General features: G+C 36.4%; 1 protein-coding gene across 6 annotated transcripts in view; it reads left to right on the top strand.

Annotated features, from left to right (window-relative positions):
- Positions 1-16,605, top strand: part of HGF (hepatocyte growth factor) — a 61,863-nt gene that overhangs the window by 13,982 nt on the left and 31,276 nt on the right. For 5 of the 6 annotated variants that reach the window (XM_090135320.1, XM_090135315.1, XM_031591739.2 and 2 more), the window contains 5 exons: positions 2,855-2,967; positions 3,611-3,725; positions 8,219-8,361; positions 10,063-10,183; positions 13,588-13,706. In XM_090135320.1, the coding sequence (XP_089991446.1) occupies positions 2,855-2,967; positions 3,611-3,725; positions 8,219-8,361; positions 10,063-10,183; positions 13,588-13,706 (611 nt within the window). The remainder of the gene's footprint in view (positions 1-2,854; positions 2,968-3,610; positions 3,726-8,218; positions 8,362-10,062; positions 10,184-13,587; positions 13,707-16,605) is intronic. The other variant, XM_090135306.1, reaches the window with a different exon arrangement.

Consider the following 16,605-nt stretch of genomic DNA (forward strand, 5'->3'; position numbering starts at 1 on the left):
CAAGAAGTATTGTAAAATTAGATTTCACAGTATAAAAAATTCTGAATGATGCCATGCAAACAACAATTCTATATTCCAACATCTGCTCAAAGAAATTGATTCAAACATTTTGAATTTGCAGCTGCTCTGACTAGTACATTTATTTGTTCTGAAAATAATAAGTAGGTTAATATATTCAGTAATTCTACTTCATATGAATAATAATCCAAAACATCTCTGCTTTTCCACTAGTTTCTCATTTTGAAGATTTTTTTCTATTGGGACAGTCAGTCCCTGCCACTGCCTGACAGATACATTAAGGGGCAAATTCTGCCATAATCAGTCAATAAAAGAATAAAGAGAAACCACGAGGGACCTTGGGAACAGAGCTTGGAAGAATAGTACTCACAGATAGCAGTATTGCAATCAGTCAATAGCTCTTTTGAACTGAAGATGAAAAATAATTATAGATCTGACTCCTCATGCTCTGAATTTCACAATTTTCCCTGCACTTGTTCAGCAGCAAAGCTAGCAACAGAAGTGTAGTTGATTACTCTGGGCTATCACTTTGCAGAAAGAGATTCTGTGTAACTGGGAACACTCTTGGGATTTCCATTTGGTACCAGATGAGTCCTGTTATAGCGTGCATAGTTCTTTGATGCTACTGTAAACACATATTTGACATATGTTCTCATTTAAAGGAACTAGTAATTACTAATGTTTCCATTTCATTCTTAGGATCACCAGTCTTTAACTTCTTGCCAGTATATGGATATTGCAAGGTGAAATTTGTTGTCAAATGAAATTAAAATCAACTAGTTTACTGGTATCTGTGGGAACATTTAAAAAAAAAAAAAAAAAAAGAAATAAAATTACTTTTTATGTATTTGATTTTATATGCCTGCATTTATTGACATTTTCATGGCTTGATTCTAGTGATAGTACTGATCCAAACAGTAGTTCTCAATCACTTAAATAACTGCACTTGTGTTGTCACTTCCTTACTTATAAAGCTACAGTAGTCTTATACACTGTTATCTTCTTACTTTCTGGTTTGTATTTATATTTCACATTTAGACAGCAAGAGATTGCATTCTAGACAACAAGATTCCAGTACCTGATCAGAGGGTTTACTGATTATCTCAGTACATGCAGCAACAACAAAAATTGTGATCGATAGTGTCAGCAGAAGAAAGTCCGAAAATTTGACTAAATATGTTGACTTCAGAACTGTAAAAATCCTCAGGATTTGTGTCCAAGAAAAGTGTGGTAGGAACTTTCATGTGCAGAAATAGATGAAGCCAAGCTGGAAGGAAACCAAAAGGCAACCAAAAGCAAAAAATGAAAGAAATGTTTGTAAACAGTGTATTCTGCATTCCGACTTTAAAAGGGAGGAGGGGAATGGAGAATGTAATTGGAAAGGCAGGAAAGGTCAAGGTTATTTTTGTGAAGATGGAGTTGGAGGCACTTGGATATGCTCATATTTGAGAACTAGCCAGAAGAGAACAGAAGGCTGAACAAAGGCAGAAGGATGAAGGTTAGCAGGTTGGAAACATTTGGAGTCAACAGAGTAGAGAGAGCAGTTGGATGAAAAATCTGTTTGGTGATGGAAAAGATAATGAAGAGGATGTTTGAAAGAGGGGAGGTTGGATAGGATCTTGTAATATTTTAAACTAAAGCCAGCAAGATCTCACACAGAAAAACTTGTGTGGCAAGAGGAGAATTAAAAGGAAATCAAGAGCTATAAGTTGGAGTTGCAGTGCACAGGCAAAGTAAGGATAAAGTATAAGAATCCAAGTGTCTTTTGTATACTATCAGGCAGTATTAAAATGCCTTCACAAATCAGAACAAAATAGCTGATAATATTTGGGATTACTGATGGATAATACAAAAACTGTATTGTGATTTATAGACTATAGTGTCATGAGAGTGAGAGTGATTTGTTATTTTTTTTCTTTTTTTCTACTGGAAGATTAAGGGGAAAAAAGTTATTTAGTTCCTTTATTTCTTTTTCTTTTTTGATTGTTAATTGAAATAAATGTTCTCCTCCTCCAGATAATCCAACTCTAAAAGCCTTTTAAATATTTTGCCTACAAGAAAATGCCTTTCAAAATACTGTTGAAAGAAAAACTCTATATATTGATAAAAAATAAATATTGGCAAAAAGTGGTCTTACTGCTCTGATTATTTTTGTTTGTGATTTTTGTTTTTTTGCCACTCCTCCTTGACCCCCAATTTTGCTCAGTTCAGCACACTTTGTACTCTATCCTTGAATCCAGTTAAAAATAAGAGGGGGGAAAAAAAAAAAAAAAAAGCAAGGACAAAGTTTGGTACACTAGCACAGTTCAGATTATTTATAAAAATAAAAATAATCTTGTTTTCAAATAGCTCTGTTGTTTTGGGCAAGAAAGAGGTCTTGTGCTTGAATTTTCCTCACACTATTAATGTTCTATTAGTGTGAGATAGTTAACTATTTCACACGCATATTTTAAGAAAACCAGAGATGTTTTAATCTTCCTTTTTTTTTTTTTTTTTTTTTCCTTCCCAGAAAGCAATGCAACTAGGGACACAAATGCTGTCTCAGTCACATTTATCTCACTTTTAAAACAAAGATCTTTAACAACAAGGGAACTCTTAGATTAGTGTGAACAACCAAGCTAGTATTTAATGTAATGGCCACATCAATTTAATTTCTTTGTTTCTTTGTTCTTGTCAACACAGTTGTGGGTTTAAATAGTAATTTGGGCTGTGTCTCTGACTTTCCCAGTAAAAATAAATCTGATGTCATTGCAGTCATTGCATGCTCCTTGGCAAGCCATGTGTCATTATTATAAACCACACAGAGATTTTTTTCTCATCCAGATTTTCTTTGCAGGGCCTTTGCTTATGACAGAGTTACAAAACGGTGCCATTGGTTATCCTTCAACAGTTTGACAAATGGTGTGAGAAAGAAGCAAGACCATGCGTTTGATCTGTTTGAAAAGAAGGGTAACTGACTTATTTATTTATTTTATTTTTCCAACTAAGGGTGAGTGATAAAAGCTGAGGTCAATCAGTGACTTTTTGGCTGTAGATGTATTCTGGGCATAAGGTGGTTATATGGATTCTGAACATCTTACAGCTTTGCTTGCAAATAACTTTTTTTTTTTCGCCTTTTTTTTTTTTTTTTTTTTTGTTATGCAAGGGCAGTGATGTTTGCATACTTGTTCATGCTCAGTTTTCCAACCTACATATTTGTCTAATATTCCATGTAGTAGTCTACATCATCTTACTACTTGGAATCCATGTTGTATGACTTAAAATTATTGAATTGCTACTGAATTGTTATTGCTTTTATTTTTCTAATTAATGAGTGGAGATGGTAAGTCGAAGTTACGGATTTTTGTCAGTCAGGCACTTTGGTAATATTTTCAGTCCTTTGTCAAGTTAGTGTTCATATTTTTTTTTTTTTTAAATAATAAAAGAGACAAGAATGCATATGGAGAACAAAAGTATGTTTTGAATAATGATGCCTCTAAAATTTATTAAAAATCGATTCTTTTTTGTGAAAGCTGATGATGAACACTAGTTTTAGATACACTGGTAAAGTGTTTAATGAAAGTCCTAATTTTGTTTCCTTTTCTTTCAATAGACTATGTCAGAAACTGTATAATTGGAAAAGGAGCTGAGTACAAAGGAACAATATCTATTACCAAAAGTGGTATTCAGTGTCAGGCCTGGAATTCAATGATCCCCCATGAGCACAGGTAAGAGTTCAGGAGCAGAGACAGTGAGAATAGTGCTCAGACAGATTCCACAAAGCACAGCTTGACTTATTAGCAGACAAAGAATTTATGAGAACACTGACCTTAAACAACAAAATCTCTTAGGAGTATTCTTGCCTTTTCCCGAGAGATGTCATTCTCCAGGTACGAGAAAAAACACCGTCTTAAACTTTCTCCAAAGAGTTCTCTCCAATACCAGCCTGTGTGTCTGGATCCCTTCCTCTCCTGCATTGGATTTTTCAGCTGCTTATTTCCTTTTGATCTCTTAGCTTCTGGCAGTAGCAAAACAGCTGCTTTACTTCAGCCCAGAGTCTGGAAGTTTATCACTGTTTTCTAATGGACTCTAGGAAGTGGGTCACTTAGAAAAAATATAGCATAGGAAATGAAGGATGGTAAGAATATCAGCCCATCTATTTGATCAGTGTATAATTATTGTTACCACATTTTGCATAGTTACTATTTATTCTGTTCTATTTGCAGAATACATTAAACTTAGACCAGGCAATAAATACATGAAAGGACTGAGCAGATTATTTAAATTATTTCCTTCAGATCGTACAAGCAATAACTAAAGACTGATCATTTAAACTTTTGAGTTTAAGATCTGGTATAGTGAGGAACTGAGAACAGATCTACACCCTGAGAATAGCCCCATTCCAACTACATTAGGTAAAGAAAAGAGAAGAAAACAAAAAAAACTGATGCCAGGAAGAGTGATGATAAAAGCAGATGGAACCACAGCAAAAATTGCTGGAAACTAGCAGAAAAACCTGAGGCACTTGTATACTCTTCGATCATTTCTGTTTGACTCTTTTCATTTGGGTTACAACCATTTAGATGATAAAACTTCAGAGGCAAAAAAAAGATGTTTTCTCTCACCCGATAGTTTCCCATTCACATTGCTGACTTTTGATCTCTTCTCCCAACATCAGCACTTTGCTTAGCAAGAGCCAAGCTGGGGACTGCTAATGAGGAACTGGGCTGTGTGCTGCTCAGTCCTGTCCTGACCAAATCTATCTAGAGTGCAAGAAGAGAACTTGGAACAACTTTAAAAGGCGAAGGATACTTGGGATCTCTCCTCTTATAATGTGTCACAGAGCTGAGCCTCAGGCTTGAACTTGACTGGACTTGATTGCTTACAGTATAGATGGTAATGTGTCTGATTTTCAGTGTTGGACCAGACCATGCTTAATTGTGAACATATGATAAATGCCATCAGCTCACACGGCAATGACCTCTCGAGACTCAACACTTTGAGGTACACAATATTCATCTTTTAGAAGTGAAACAATTCTCAACAATCATGGAAAAAGCAGGGATAAGCATTAATTTTATATAATATACTTGTGACTACATAATAAAATAAAGAAATATGTCACCAAATTACATTTTAATACATAGCAAACATGACTCTATATAGTAGAATTGGACAGCCACTCTTCTGTGATGAATTTTATGAGAATGACTTTTCTCCTCTCTTGTGCAATAAGTTTAATTTTTAAAAGGTCACTGGATAAATGAGGTGGCTGCTTGCTAATTTTGTTTTTCAACATCAGAAAATATGATTTCATCATCAGAGACATGAGGGAGATGGGAAGAAGCAGACAGTAGTGGTGTGTTTGGAACTTATTATTATGAAAGGCTTAGATTTTTAGGTCAGTTTTTCTCAACATCTGATTATCACAAACTGCCAGTTAGAAAATAAATCTCTTTTTTTTTTTTTTTTCATATTCAAGGGAGGAATATAATTTACCGATTTTTTTTTTTCTTGATCTTCCCAGCAAAATTTGAAATAGCTTCAAACTTTAACTTGTGTTTAAATTTAACTAATGATATGTTTAATTATTTTTTGTTCCAGTAACACCCAAAGACTCCTCATTGAAATCAGGATCAGATTATTTTAGCTCCTATCCTAACACAGATTACAAAACTCTCTCTCAAAATTTTTGTTTCTTAAGCATTTATTACCTAAATGGCTAAATCCATTATAAAATTGGCTATTGCCAATATAAAAAGAGTCAAAGAGAAAAGGTCTGAGACTGGACCAGTACTTCACAGACTTTTTGTTAGTTTCCAGCTACTTTAGTTGTGGTTGAATCTGCTTTTACTATTACTCTTGTTGGCCTCATCTTCTGGCTCTGTTTTCTTTTTCCTTGGCTAATGCAGTTGAACTTAACCAGTACACAGATTTAAGAGTGGCTCCATTGTATAATTCTGGGTGAGCCCTTAATATGTCTCATCTCTTCCTTTTTCAAGAATATTGCTTCCATACCTGTTGAAGCCAGTTGTCTATGTGACCCATCTTGAATTTTTAATGCTATCCTTTAACAATTTTTTTGATGTTTTAACAGTAGATCTGACATAATTTGAGATGCAAATATTTTCTAATGTTCATCATTTTTTAAGCTGAAAAATTTTCCAGAAGATTAATTTTTTTTTTTTTCTAACCTACATTGACGTATCACATGAAAACCTACACAGGTTGTAACATATCATCAAAAAGTTGTCCAGGATTGTCTTTAATTAAAGTTTTTTGAGAGTCGCAAGACTACAGAGGGAAAATAGAAGCAACAGTTTAATAAGTAGGAGTTAGGACAGAGAAATTATTCTCTTCCAGCAGCAAAAATGATAAAAGCACTTTTAAGTACTGCTTCCACATTGCCTTGACTGGAACCACAGTGTGATTAACAGGGGTATTTTCCATCTCAGTTAATTCAAAGATTACATTAACTAGAATAAAACATGATCAAAATATCACTTTGGAATTGTTGGAATTTTCTGTTTGTCTGCTTTTATATATTTATTTATTCATTCATAACATGACATTTGCCAAGGACAACAGACAATATATTTCTCAATTGCTTTTGTATATAAACTAAATCAGTGTTTGTGTATGAAGACTGTCCCCTGTGCTCCATTCAGATTCCTGAGCTCAAGTACCTACATTTGTTCAAAGGAAGTTAGATTAAATTTTAAAGCATTTTTTTCTTCAAAAATATAGATACTCTTGATTTCCCTTGGTGATTAAAAATAATATAAAAGAAGCCAAAAAATAAAACAAAAAGATATTCATTAAAAAGTGCTGGGCATTTTCAGAATAAAAAGTGTACTTTATTTGTAATGTTCCCACAGTTTAAATGTATTGAAGAAAAAGTGGAACAAATGTTAGAAATCACAGAAATTAAACTATTAACTATTAAGCTAAATTACAAGTTTTTTTTCTGATCCAGAATGTATTTTTCACAACTTTTCAATTAAACAAAAGAAAAAAGAAATGAAAGGAAGAAATGTTTATGCAATTAAGTGTAATTCTGAGTTGAATATGGTGGTTGTTTTTTTTTTTTTTTTAAACTATAAAGTTTAGCTGGTGTTCAAGCAACACTGCAATTAATCTGTGAGTGAAGGAGCACTGGGTTTGTCTGCAGTATGCAGAATGTGCAGTGATGAGCTCTTAGGTTGGGCTCCTTACTATGGAGTTAGCTTTTTGTGTCTCTTGAACACATAATGTTACAGACAGTCAAGAAGACAAAGCCTTGACCCTGGAGAGTTCATATTTGTTGGACTGGGCATCAACAGGGAGGTATCATACTGAAAATATCTGTCAGGACAAAAATACAATATCAACACAAATTCCTATTCAATACCTTCAAGAAACCAAAGTGCTTAAGATTGCCCTGAAAACCTCTAATGTAAGGGAATAATGCTATTTTTATGTAATAGGCCTTTACACCAAAAGAAGAAAATACAATGAAAGAGTGAGAAAAGTTTTTGTTAGTGAGGTAGCTCTTAAATGACCCAGTTTGTGCAATAACACTGACAAGTGGGTCTTTATTTAGCAGATCCTATGGTGACCTCAGTGGGACTTGTGTCAAAACATGCAGCAAGACATTGAAAGAGGGATCTGGGGCATTTTCTGGTACTGGAAAAAAAGCAAGCGTAGTTTCATTTAGTGAAAGCATCTTGGCATGGTGTGATGCACTCACTGCTCAGCCATGTTCACATGGTATTCAATTCTAGCTGCTGCCTGACCAGGTATGGGACTTCTCTGGTCTTTATGGTGTAGGTGTGCACCAAACTGCGCTGAGCCTGCTGCATGTGTGCACAGTAAACTTGAACTGCAGGTCTTACATGCCAATGGATCTTACTTCCATTCTTGTAATAAATTTACCCTCCTTATCCTTCTTCTACAGTCAAATAAATGGCTCAAGATGCCTGAGGAATAGGAATAAAACTTGCTAGGGCAAGCTACAGGCTAGAGAAATTGTCCCAGACATAGGCCATTGGTTGAGTAATCCTGACTGAAGATGTGTATTTGTGTATGGACAGATAGATATTTGGATGTGTGAGTTTGTGTAGGCAGGGTGGAGGGAGAAGGAAGCAGAAATGTGATTGTTTCTAACTGTTTATAAAAATAGTATGATTAACACTGAAATTTGCATGCTCTGATGCTGTAATGATTGTCATTTTAAAACTAGCTTTTTGCCTTCGAGCTATCGGGGTAAAGACCTGCGGGAAAACTACTGCCGAAACCCCCGAGGGGAAGAGGGAGGGCCATGGTGTTTCACCACCAGCCCAGAGATGCGCCATGAAGTCTGCGACATCCCCCTCTGCTCTGAAGGTAAGGCAGGGCTCATGCCAAAAGATGCCTTTTTTGTACATAGAGCAGGTACACACAACTTCCATTAGCTTCTGTAATACTCACCTATGGACTTTGCAGTAAGGAAAGGAGATTTCTTAGCTAGAATGAATATTGCTGCACGAAAAGTAGTTTGGGGAAAAGATCTTGAATAAGCTTTCAGGATCACTAGCTCTTGCTCAGGTCATAGAGAATTTAGAACAATGCAGTTGTGCTGATTGCATAAACATATCTTTTATTTCATTGTCTAATACAGAGTGAATCCATTAACAATTTCACTAGAACTGCTGATTTATCTAGTGTAAAATCAGCATTTCATCTTTCTGATGAAAATATATAAGTAGTGACATGACAAATCCTTAAAGTAAAAACATGTTTTCTTTTCAACTGAATTACACAAATAAGGAAAGCATTTAGGAAAGGCAGTCACATTCCACTTTCAAGTCTCAGAATCTGAAATTGAATTGATGTGCCTCATCACATCTGACTTTTATGTTCTGTTAACTTCCAAACCAAGCTCTTACATCTTGCTAATCAGCCAATTCATTTCTAGTCAGTCAATTCATTTAAATTCTCAGGATAGGATGCCTTCAGTTTTCCTGCTAATATGTTATGTGCAATAGATATACAGTGGAGGGGGAATAAAAGGGAATGGAGAGAGGAAGAGAATGATTTATAAGTAGTTTGAAAATTTATTAATGGCTAACATTTAATGATCAATTTAAGGGAGTTTCAAATGGGTTAAGACCTGGAGCTCACTGCAGGACCAAAACTTTGGCAGCGAATGTTTTGACTGAAGGATGAGATCTATAGTTGCATGAACTATTATTTACTAAGTGTTCCTTAATTACAATTAGTATAATTAGGGGGCACTTCAGAAATGTGTCTATAGTTAATTCGGATGAATTTGTTATATTTTAAGATTTTCATTCCAAATTATGCAGCATATTTTAAATGCAATTTCAAATCCTTTTTATAGCTTTTACCCACTCTTCCTACATCTTCCCACTTTCTTAAACTGAGACTGAAAATGTGTAATTACTTAAGCTACCAGAAAGAATTAGTATTGAAAAGAATCAATATTATACATAGCTGAAAGTGCTATGAACTTCAAGAGTGTACTTCCTGAAATTTGTAATTCAGGCATTATTCTGTACCTAAACTAGTGCTGCTATTCTACTGAGCTGTGATTTAGGATTATGAATACTACTTCAGTAGAAAATATCGCCTCCAAATAATGCTCTTTCCTTAGCTGTGTTTCTCCCTGTCAGTAATCATAACACTTTCTACATTATATGCAGAGCATTAGAGAGTAAAATCAGAACTCAAACAAATCTCTGTAATAGGTAAGATTAAAAAGCAACTAGGAACACAAATAGCTCTAGCAGCTTGCACCTACCTGCTTCCTAACTGTGAGAGCCCTATAAAGTGGTACCAAATTTAGGCATCTGGATTAGATCTGAGAAAGAGATGCAATTCAATTCCAAATGAAATTTCCCATTCCAAGGAGCCAGCCCTGACCTAAAAGACATCAACTTTTATACCTCTCTAAGTTGGTTTCAATTTATAACAGCAGGGATATAATTCTTTTTTTTTTTCTTTTTTTTCTTTTTTTTTTTTTTAATGCTGTAATTCACCAGCATAATAAATGACTAGAAAACTATATATATTTTTTGTTTCTAGTTGAATGCATGACCTGCAATGGAGAGAGTTACAGAGGGCCAATGGATCATACTGAGTCAGGCAAGGAGTGTCAGCGCTGGGACCTTCAGAGGCCACACAAACACAAATTTCGTCCAGAGAGGTAACATCCTCCTCACTGCCATGCAAATCTGTGTGGTTTTCATTTGAAAATTATACACATTCTGGAACTAGCTGGGAAAAGAAGTATTAACTGTGCTGAAATTAATGGAATTGAACAATTTTAGTTGTTTGGAGATCTCTCCCACGGTGTGTGCAGTTTTGTTGCAGTCATGATGGAGATGCAGGATGAAGACTAGTGACTGTTTTGTGCAGCAGTGACTACATCCCAATTCTGTACAGTGCAGTGGCTTATATGTGTTGCGTTAGTTCATGAAAATTTCCTCCCTTGCTTCATCATCAGTAAAAATATTCACCTGTGAATGTTTCTGGATATATCATTATGCAGCTTCAATCAGCTTAAAATATGTTAAAATATTATGGAGTAAATAACAGTTTGATTTTTTTTTTTTTTTTAATACAAGAGTTATTAACATGCTTTGTGAATATAAATTTGCAACATTACTCAAAGATCAATACCTTGAAATATAGAACGATTTTAAAGCTGTAGCTTTTCTGTTCTAATCAAGTTCAAGTATCTGCCAAAAAGGACTTGGGGGTATTGAAAGATAGCAAGCTGAATATGAGCCAGCAATATGCCCTCTCCATCCTGGAATGCATCAAAAGAAGTGCGGTAGAGCAAAATAAATGATCCTGCCCTTCTACTCTGTTCTGGTAAGACTTCACCCAGAGTAATGCATCCATCTCCAGAGTTGCCAGTACATGAGAGATGTGGACCTGTTGGAGCGCATCTAGAGGAGGGCCACAAAAATGATCCAAGGGATGGAACACCTACCCTATGAGGACAGAGACAGCTGGAGCTGTTCAACCTATAGAAGGGAAGGCTCTGGGGAGACCTGAGAGTGTCTTTTCAGTATCTAAAAGGGAGCTGTAGGAAAGAAGGGGACAGACTCTGTAGAAGGTTCTGTAGTGATAGGACAAAGGGAAAGGGTTTCAAACTAAAAGAAGGGAGATTCAGTTTGGATATAAGAAAGAAGTTTTTTACAGTAAAGGTGGTGAGGCCCTGGAACAGGCTGCCCAGAGAGATGGTGGATGCCCCATCCTTGGAGACATTCAGAGGGCTCTGAGCAAAATGATCTATCTGGAGGTGTTGCAGGGAAGGCAGACTAGATGACTTTTTAGGATCCCTTCCAACTAAAAAAAATCCTGATGATTCTATGATCAGTCTTATTTGACCAAAGTATTTGCCTACTGCAGAAGTAGGATTTATGTGTAATATAGGAGTTTAATAATTGTAGGTGTTCTTTGTTAAAATACTCTGATTTGTATCCCTAGTATAAAAATTTACATTATAAAATAATCAAATTTTTAGCTCTGTATGTCTTATAAGGTGACAAAGAGTTAAATGAAAAGAAATTTTGATAAAGTAAGAGTTTCAGACACTCAGTTTTACTTCAGTAACAGCAGAGCTAGACACTGGCATCTGCTATATAGAATAAACACATCTTCATCTAACATCCTTTTTTTCTTCTTTTTTTTTGTTCTGAGAAACTGAGAAAAAGTCTTGATTTTGACACCAGATGTGTATCTTCATGCTTCATTTCAGTTTGAGCAGTAAAGTACAGACACTGATGTTTCAAATGTTCTGAAAGATCTTGGAAACCTTGGACTCTTAACTGGATCCAAGCAAGAGATCTGTACCCAAGCATTTTGTGGGGTAGAAGAATCTTCAGAGCTAATGGACAAGATCTCAGGGAATTCTTCACTGTGGAATTGAGTGGAATACTTTGAAGCCTCGTTGTTTATCTTATATAAAGCAAAGGCAGGCCTGAGAATGTTGTGAGAAGAAAGAGACTGGGAAGGTTGCTGTTCACATAAAAAAGACATAGGCATGTAGATTGAAAGATCTGGAGATCGCTGTCTGACAAAAATTGTCAAAGATTTATCCTTGAAGAATTTTTACATCTATACTTAAGTTAAGCTCTAAATAGTAAATAACATTTTTGACATACTATACAATACCAGGAATGATATTTGTCTTCTAGAAAGTAGATTCTTTATGTACCCTGTTGTTCTGAACGGCTTTAAGGAGCTATGACTGCAGGGACCTTGCCATTCCTGGACTTACTTTGGTTCTGTGGACTGTTTACATTACAGAGAACATACAATACCAACATGAAAATTCATCCCCACATGTAGAAGATGTCTAAAACCATTGTGTATGGCTATAGCTAAATTTTTTCTTCTGAGATCCTTGGATGCATTTTTTTTTTTCTTTACAAATTCTTTTGCCTAGGAGAAAAGGAAGTGCTGCTGCTAGGTCTGAAATGAACACATTCTAAAATGCCTTCACTTTATATTTTTGTGAGGTTCTATTTGAATCTTGTTCCCATCCCTTGCATACATGAGGGAGCCTGTTCTAACCAGAAGAATGGGAGATCGTGTTGCAAATGTATGAGTTGATATTAGGATAATTGTTTGATAGAAAAAGCATCTTAGCAAAAACATATGCTTGTAAATCATATCTTCCAATGCTTGTGTGAAACACATCTGCTTGCAGTTGTAAATGGGTTCAGGTTCCCAGGTAGTTAAGTTCTTTGTTCGCTTACAATCTTTTCATGTTTCTCTCAGGGGCAAATCTACTTTTTGTTTCTTTTACAAACATGTTTCCTTAAAACTGGAAAACCAAGACAATTTGTATACACGGGAGAAAAAAAAAGTATGCATTAATCTTCTTAAGTTTATAGATGTCTGTATGGTACTTTTATACAAAAAGAACCTCCTTATCTCGAATCTCTTCCTGACAGTTCAATGATGGCAGTAGGAACATGGAAATAATTAAATGGCAAAATGGTTTCAAATCTTAATGAGATAAAGTGAGACGGAAGTTAATTCCTTATTTTTCTCCTTTTTTCTACCAATGCTTGAAATAAGGGCATGACCTAGAACAAGCTCTGTTACAAAAATGGAGCTATCATTAGTAACAGAGCTATTCAAAATAGCTTCCAGTCTGAACCCAGGGCTGTTGCACTGAAGAACCTGCTTTCTTAATGAGTCCGGCCTGCCAGGCAGTGTTTATATAATCCACACTTAATTGGGCTGTTTAAAAAAAATGAGTGGCTTTAGAGTCTGGTCATCGATTGACAGACAAAGAGCAAGAGTTTAGCAATTAGCAGAGTTACCCCATCCGGTGGCCTGTGCATTAGCTCAGCAGGGAATCCCCTCTGTGGAGGCCTGATTTTGCTGCACACATAGAAAGAGATTTTATGTTATTAACTTACTAATAGTGTTAAAGACTATTTGCATCCATCTCAGGATCAGACCGGAGGTTAATAGGAACCGGCTCTTATTTTCCTCTGCTAAAGCCAGTCCTTTATGTACCTTGTACAAACCTGTGTACTACTGTCAGGAAGGCTTGCCTGACACTTTTCGTGTTGTGGTTTGCAGATATCCTGACAAGGGCTTTGATGATAATTACTGCCGCAATCCTGATGGCAAGCTGAGACCATGGTGCTACACTCTTGACCCTAACACCCCCTGGGAGTTCTGTGCGATTAAAACCTGTGGTAAGTTCAAGCAGAATTTATTACTTCCTTTTCCCTTTCAAAATTTGGACACAGACAGTTCAAGCAATATAGGGCCATAGCTATATCATTAATTGCACTTTGGTGGTAGTTTTCAAAGAGAAGTTCCTACAATGCCATTATATTTATTTTGGATAAGAAATAAAATAAATGTGAGATACTTAGCACTTGAATATGTATATGTGCATATCTTATATACAGGAAATTGTTTAAAAATGTAGAAAAATCAAGACCTAATAAAATCAGGCAATTCAAGCACGAAGATCTCATGTGGAGATGTGCAATTTGGTCATGTTGGGTCTCTGCATTTTAATTGGGGTGTAGATCATAATACTTTGGAGCAGACCTCCTTCCCTGCTCTATCAACATATCATGGTCATCAATAGTTCTATGTCCAGGTGGAGGCCAGTAACGAGTGGCGTCCCCCAGGGGTCTGTCTTGGGACCGGTGCTCTTTAACATTTTTATCAATGACATCAATGATGGAATCGAGTGCACCCTCAGCAAGTTTGCTGATGACACCAAGCTGAGTGGTGCGGTTGACACGGTTGAAGGAAGGGATGCCATTCAGAGGGACCTCGACAGGCTAGAAAGGTGGGTCTGGCTGAATCTGATGAGGTTCAACACAGCAAAGTGCAGAGTTTTGCACTTGGGCCGGAGGAATCCCAGGCATCCATACAGACTGGAAGGAGCGGTCCTTGAGAGCAGCCCTGTGGAGAAGGACCTGGGGGTCTTGATGGATGAAAAAGTTAATATGAGCCAGCAGTGTGCCCTTGTGGCTCGGAAGGCAAATGGTATCCTGGGCTCCATCAAAATAGGGGTGGCCAACAGGGACAGGGAGGTGATTGTTCCCCTCTACTCTGCTCTTGTGAGGCTCCATCTGGAGTACTGTGTCCAAGTGTGGAGCCCCCAGTACAAAAAAGACAGGGAGCTCTTGGAGAAGGTCCAGAGGAGGGCCACGAAGATGATCAGGGGACTGGAGCACCTCTCCTATGAGGACAGGCTGAAGGAGCTGGGCTTGTTCAGCCTGGAGAAAAGAAGGCTGTGGGGTGACCTCATTGCAGCCTTTCAGTACCTAAAGGGAGCCTACAAAGAGGAGGGGAATCAACTCTTTGAAAGGGACAAGGGGAAATGGTTTTAAGTTGAGGGAGAGAAGATTTAGGTTGGACGTCAGGGGGAAATTCTTTACAGAGAGAGTGGTGAGGTGCTGGAACAGGCTGCCCAGAGAGGTTGTGGATGCCCCATCCCTGGAGGTGTTCAAGGCCAGGCTGGACGGGGCCTTGGGCAGCCTGGTCTAGTATTAAATGTGGAGGTTGGTGGCCCTGCATGTGGCAGGGGGGTTGGAGATTCATGATCCTTGAGGTCCCTTCCAACCCTGGCCATTCTGTGATTCTGTGATTCTGTCATATCTTTGTTTTACATATTGTGTGGTTCTAGATCTTGGTTCTTGCATGCTGTTCAACCTAGTGCTGTGTTTCTCTGTGATGTTCATCCTTTCAATATCAATGACCCTCAGGCAATTGATATATTTTCATATTGTAGCTATGACTTTTGTTTTCACTTTACATACAGAGGATTAAAGTGATACTAAGTGATATTAAGATATGCAAAGGTTAGATGCCTACTCTTAGATGCTTTAGCTTAGACTTTGTCAAGATTTTATCTCTGTGGATAGCATGCTATGTTCAAAGCCCAGATTCTGCTGATTTTTGTGCTCTGCCAGCTCTATTCTACTGATAATTAGGTAGGCTTAATTGAGAAATACAGAGACAATAAGGAAGGTAAAATTATTGGACTACTCTTGAAAATTGTGGTGAGGTAATTTTTCTAGAGCTTTATGAAAATGTTGGGGCAGAGGCAGCTGCTAAAATTATGTTTTGTAGTGACAAATTTTTATTAGGAAATCAAGATTTCCATCTTTACTTCATTTGCAGAATGTAACTTGTGTAACAAATTAAATGCGGGACCTACACGTGGTAATCTCCTCTCTTGTTTTCTGTACTTTTCATTGCCAGTTCTGGAATACAAATTTTGCTCTTATAGAACTACCATCCTACAAAATAATCAATACGTAAGCATAACATTAAAGACCATCTAACAGTACTCAAAACAGTTTTCTTTATTTGATTTACACAAAATACTGTGTTGAAAACATTTTGGGAGTTGAGGCAGTCTGAAAACAAGATGTAACTGTCAGAATCCCTACTACTTCATGTGCAAGGAACACAGGCAGGAAAGGAAAACAGTCTTTTCAGATTTTCTGTAGAGTCAAGGGGTAGCTTCTAAGTCAAAATCTCAGTGTCCTGTTTGCTCATGAGAAAGTCAATTTCTCTGAGGTCTGCAGAGTTTGAGAAATTACTAATTCCTTTGTTGTTCTGCTTGATTTTGACCAAAATTAAGTGTTAAAAAAAAAAAAAAGTCTTAAAAAACAGACTTTCTGCTTTTCATCTAGTTCATCTAGCTCTAAATGTCACTTCAGAAGGCATATATCATTGTAAAATTAATTTAGCTCTCCTAAGTGGAGGATAGAAGACTAGATTCTATAAAAAAGAAAATTATTACACCTAGAACAGAATTTACATGAGAATTCAAAAACGAAAAAAAATAAAAATCATTAAAGGAGTAATTTTCATTGATTTTCATTCTTTAATTCTCAAAGTTTTCCGTATTATTTTTTTCTTAAAACAAACAAACAGCTACTAGGATATCTTAAATATAGACAAAATAAAGACAGTAATGGACCTTAAAAAAGTACGTTTTCATAATTTAATACTGTTGTTGTTTTTTTTTTTTCCCCCTTAATGTTGGATACATATATATATATCTCACAGAATCACAATGTGACTGAGGTTGGCAGGAACTGTTGTGTACATTTGGCACAA

The sequence above is a fragment of the Phasianus colchicus genome, chromosome 1 (assembly GCF_987193195.1).
Source record: "Phasianus colchicus chromosome 1, bPhaCol1.hap1.1, whole genome shotgun sequence".
Classification (NCBI taxonomy): Eukaryota; Metazoa; Chordata; class Aves; order Galliformes; family Phasianidae; genus Phasianus; species Phasianus colchicus.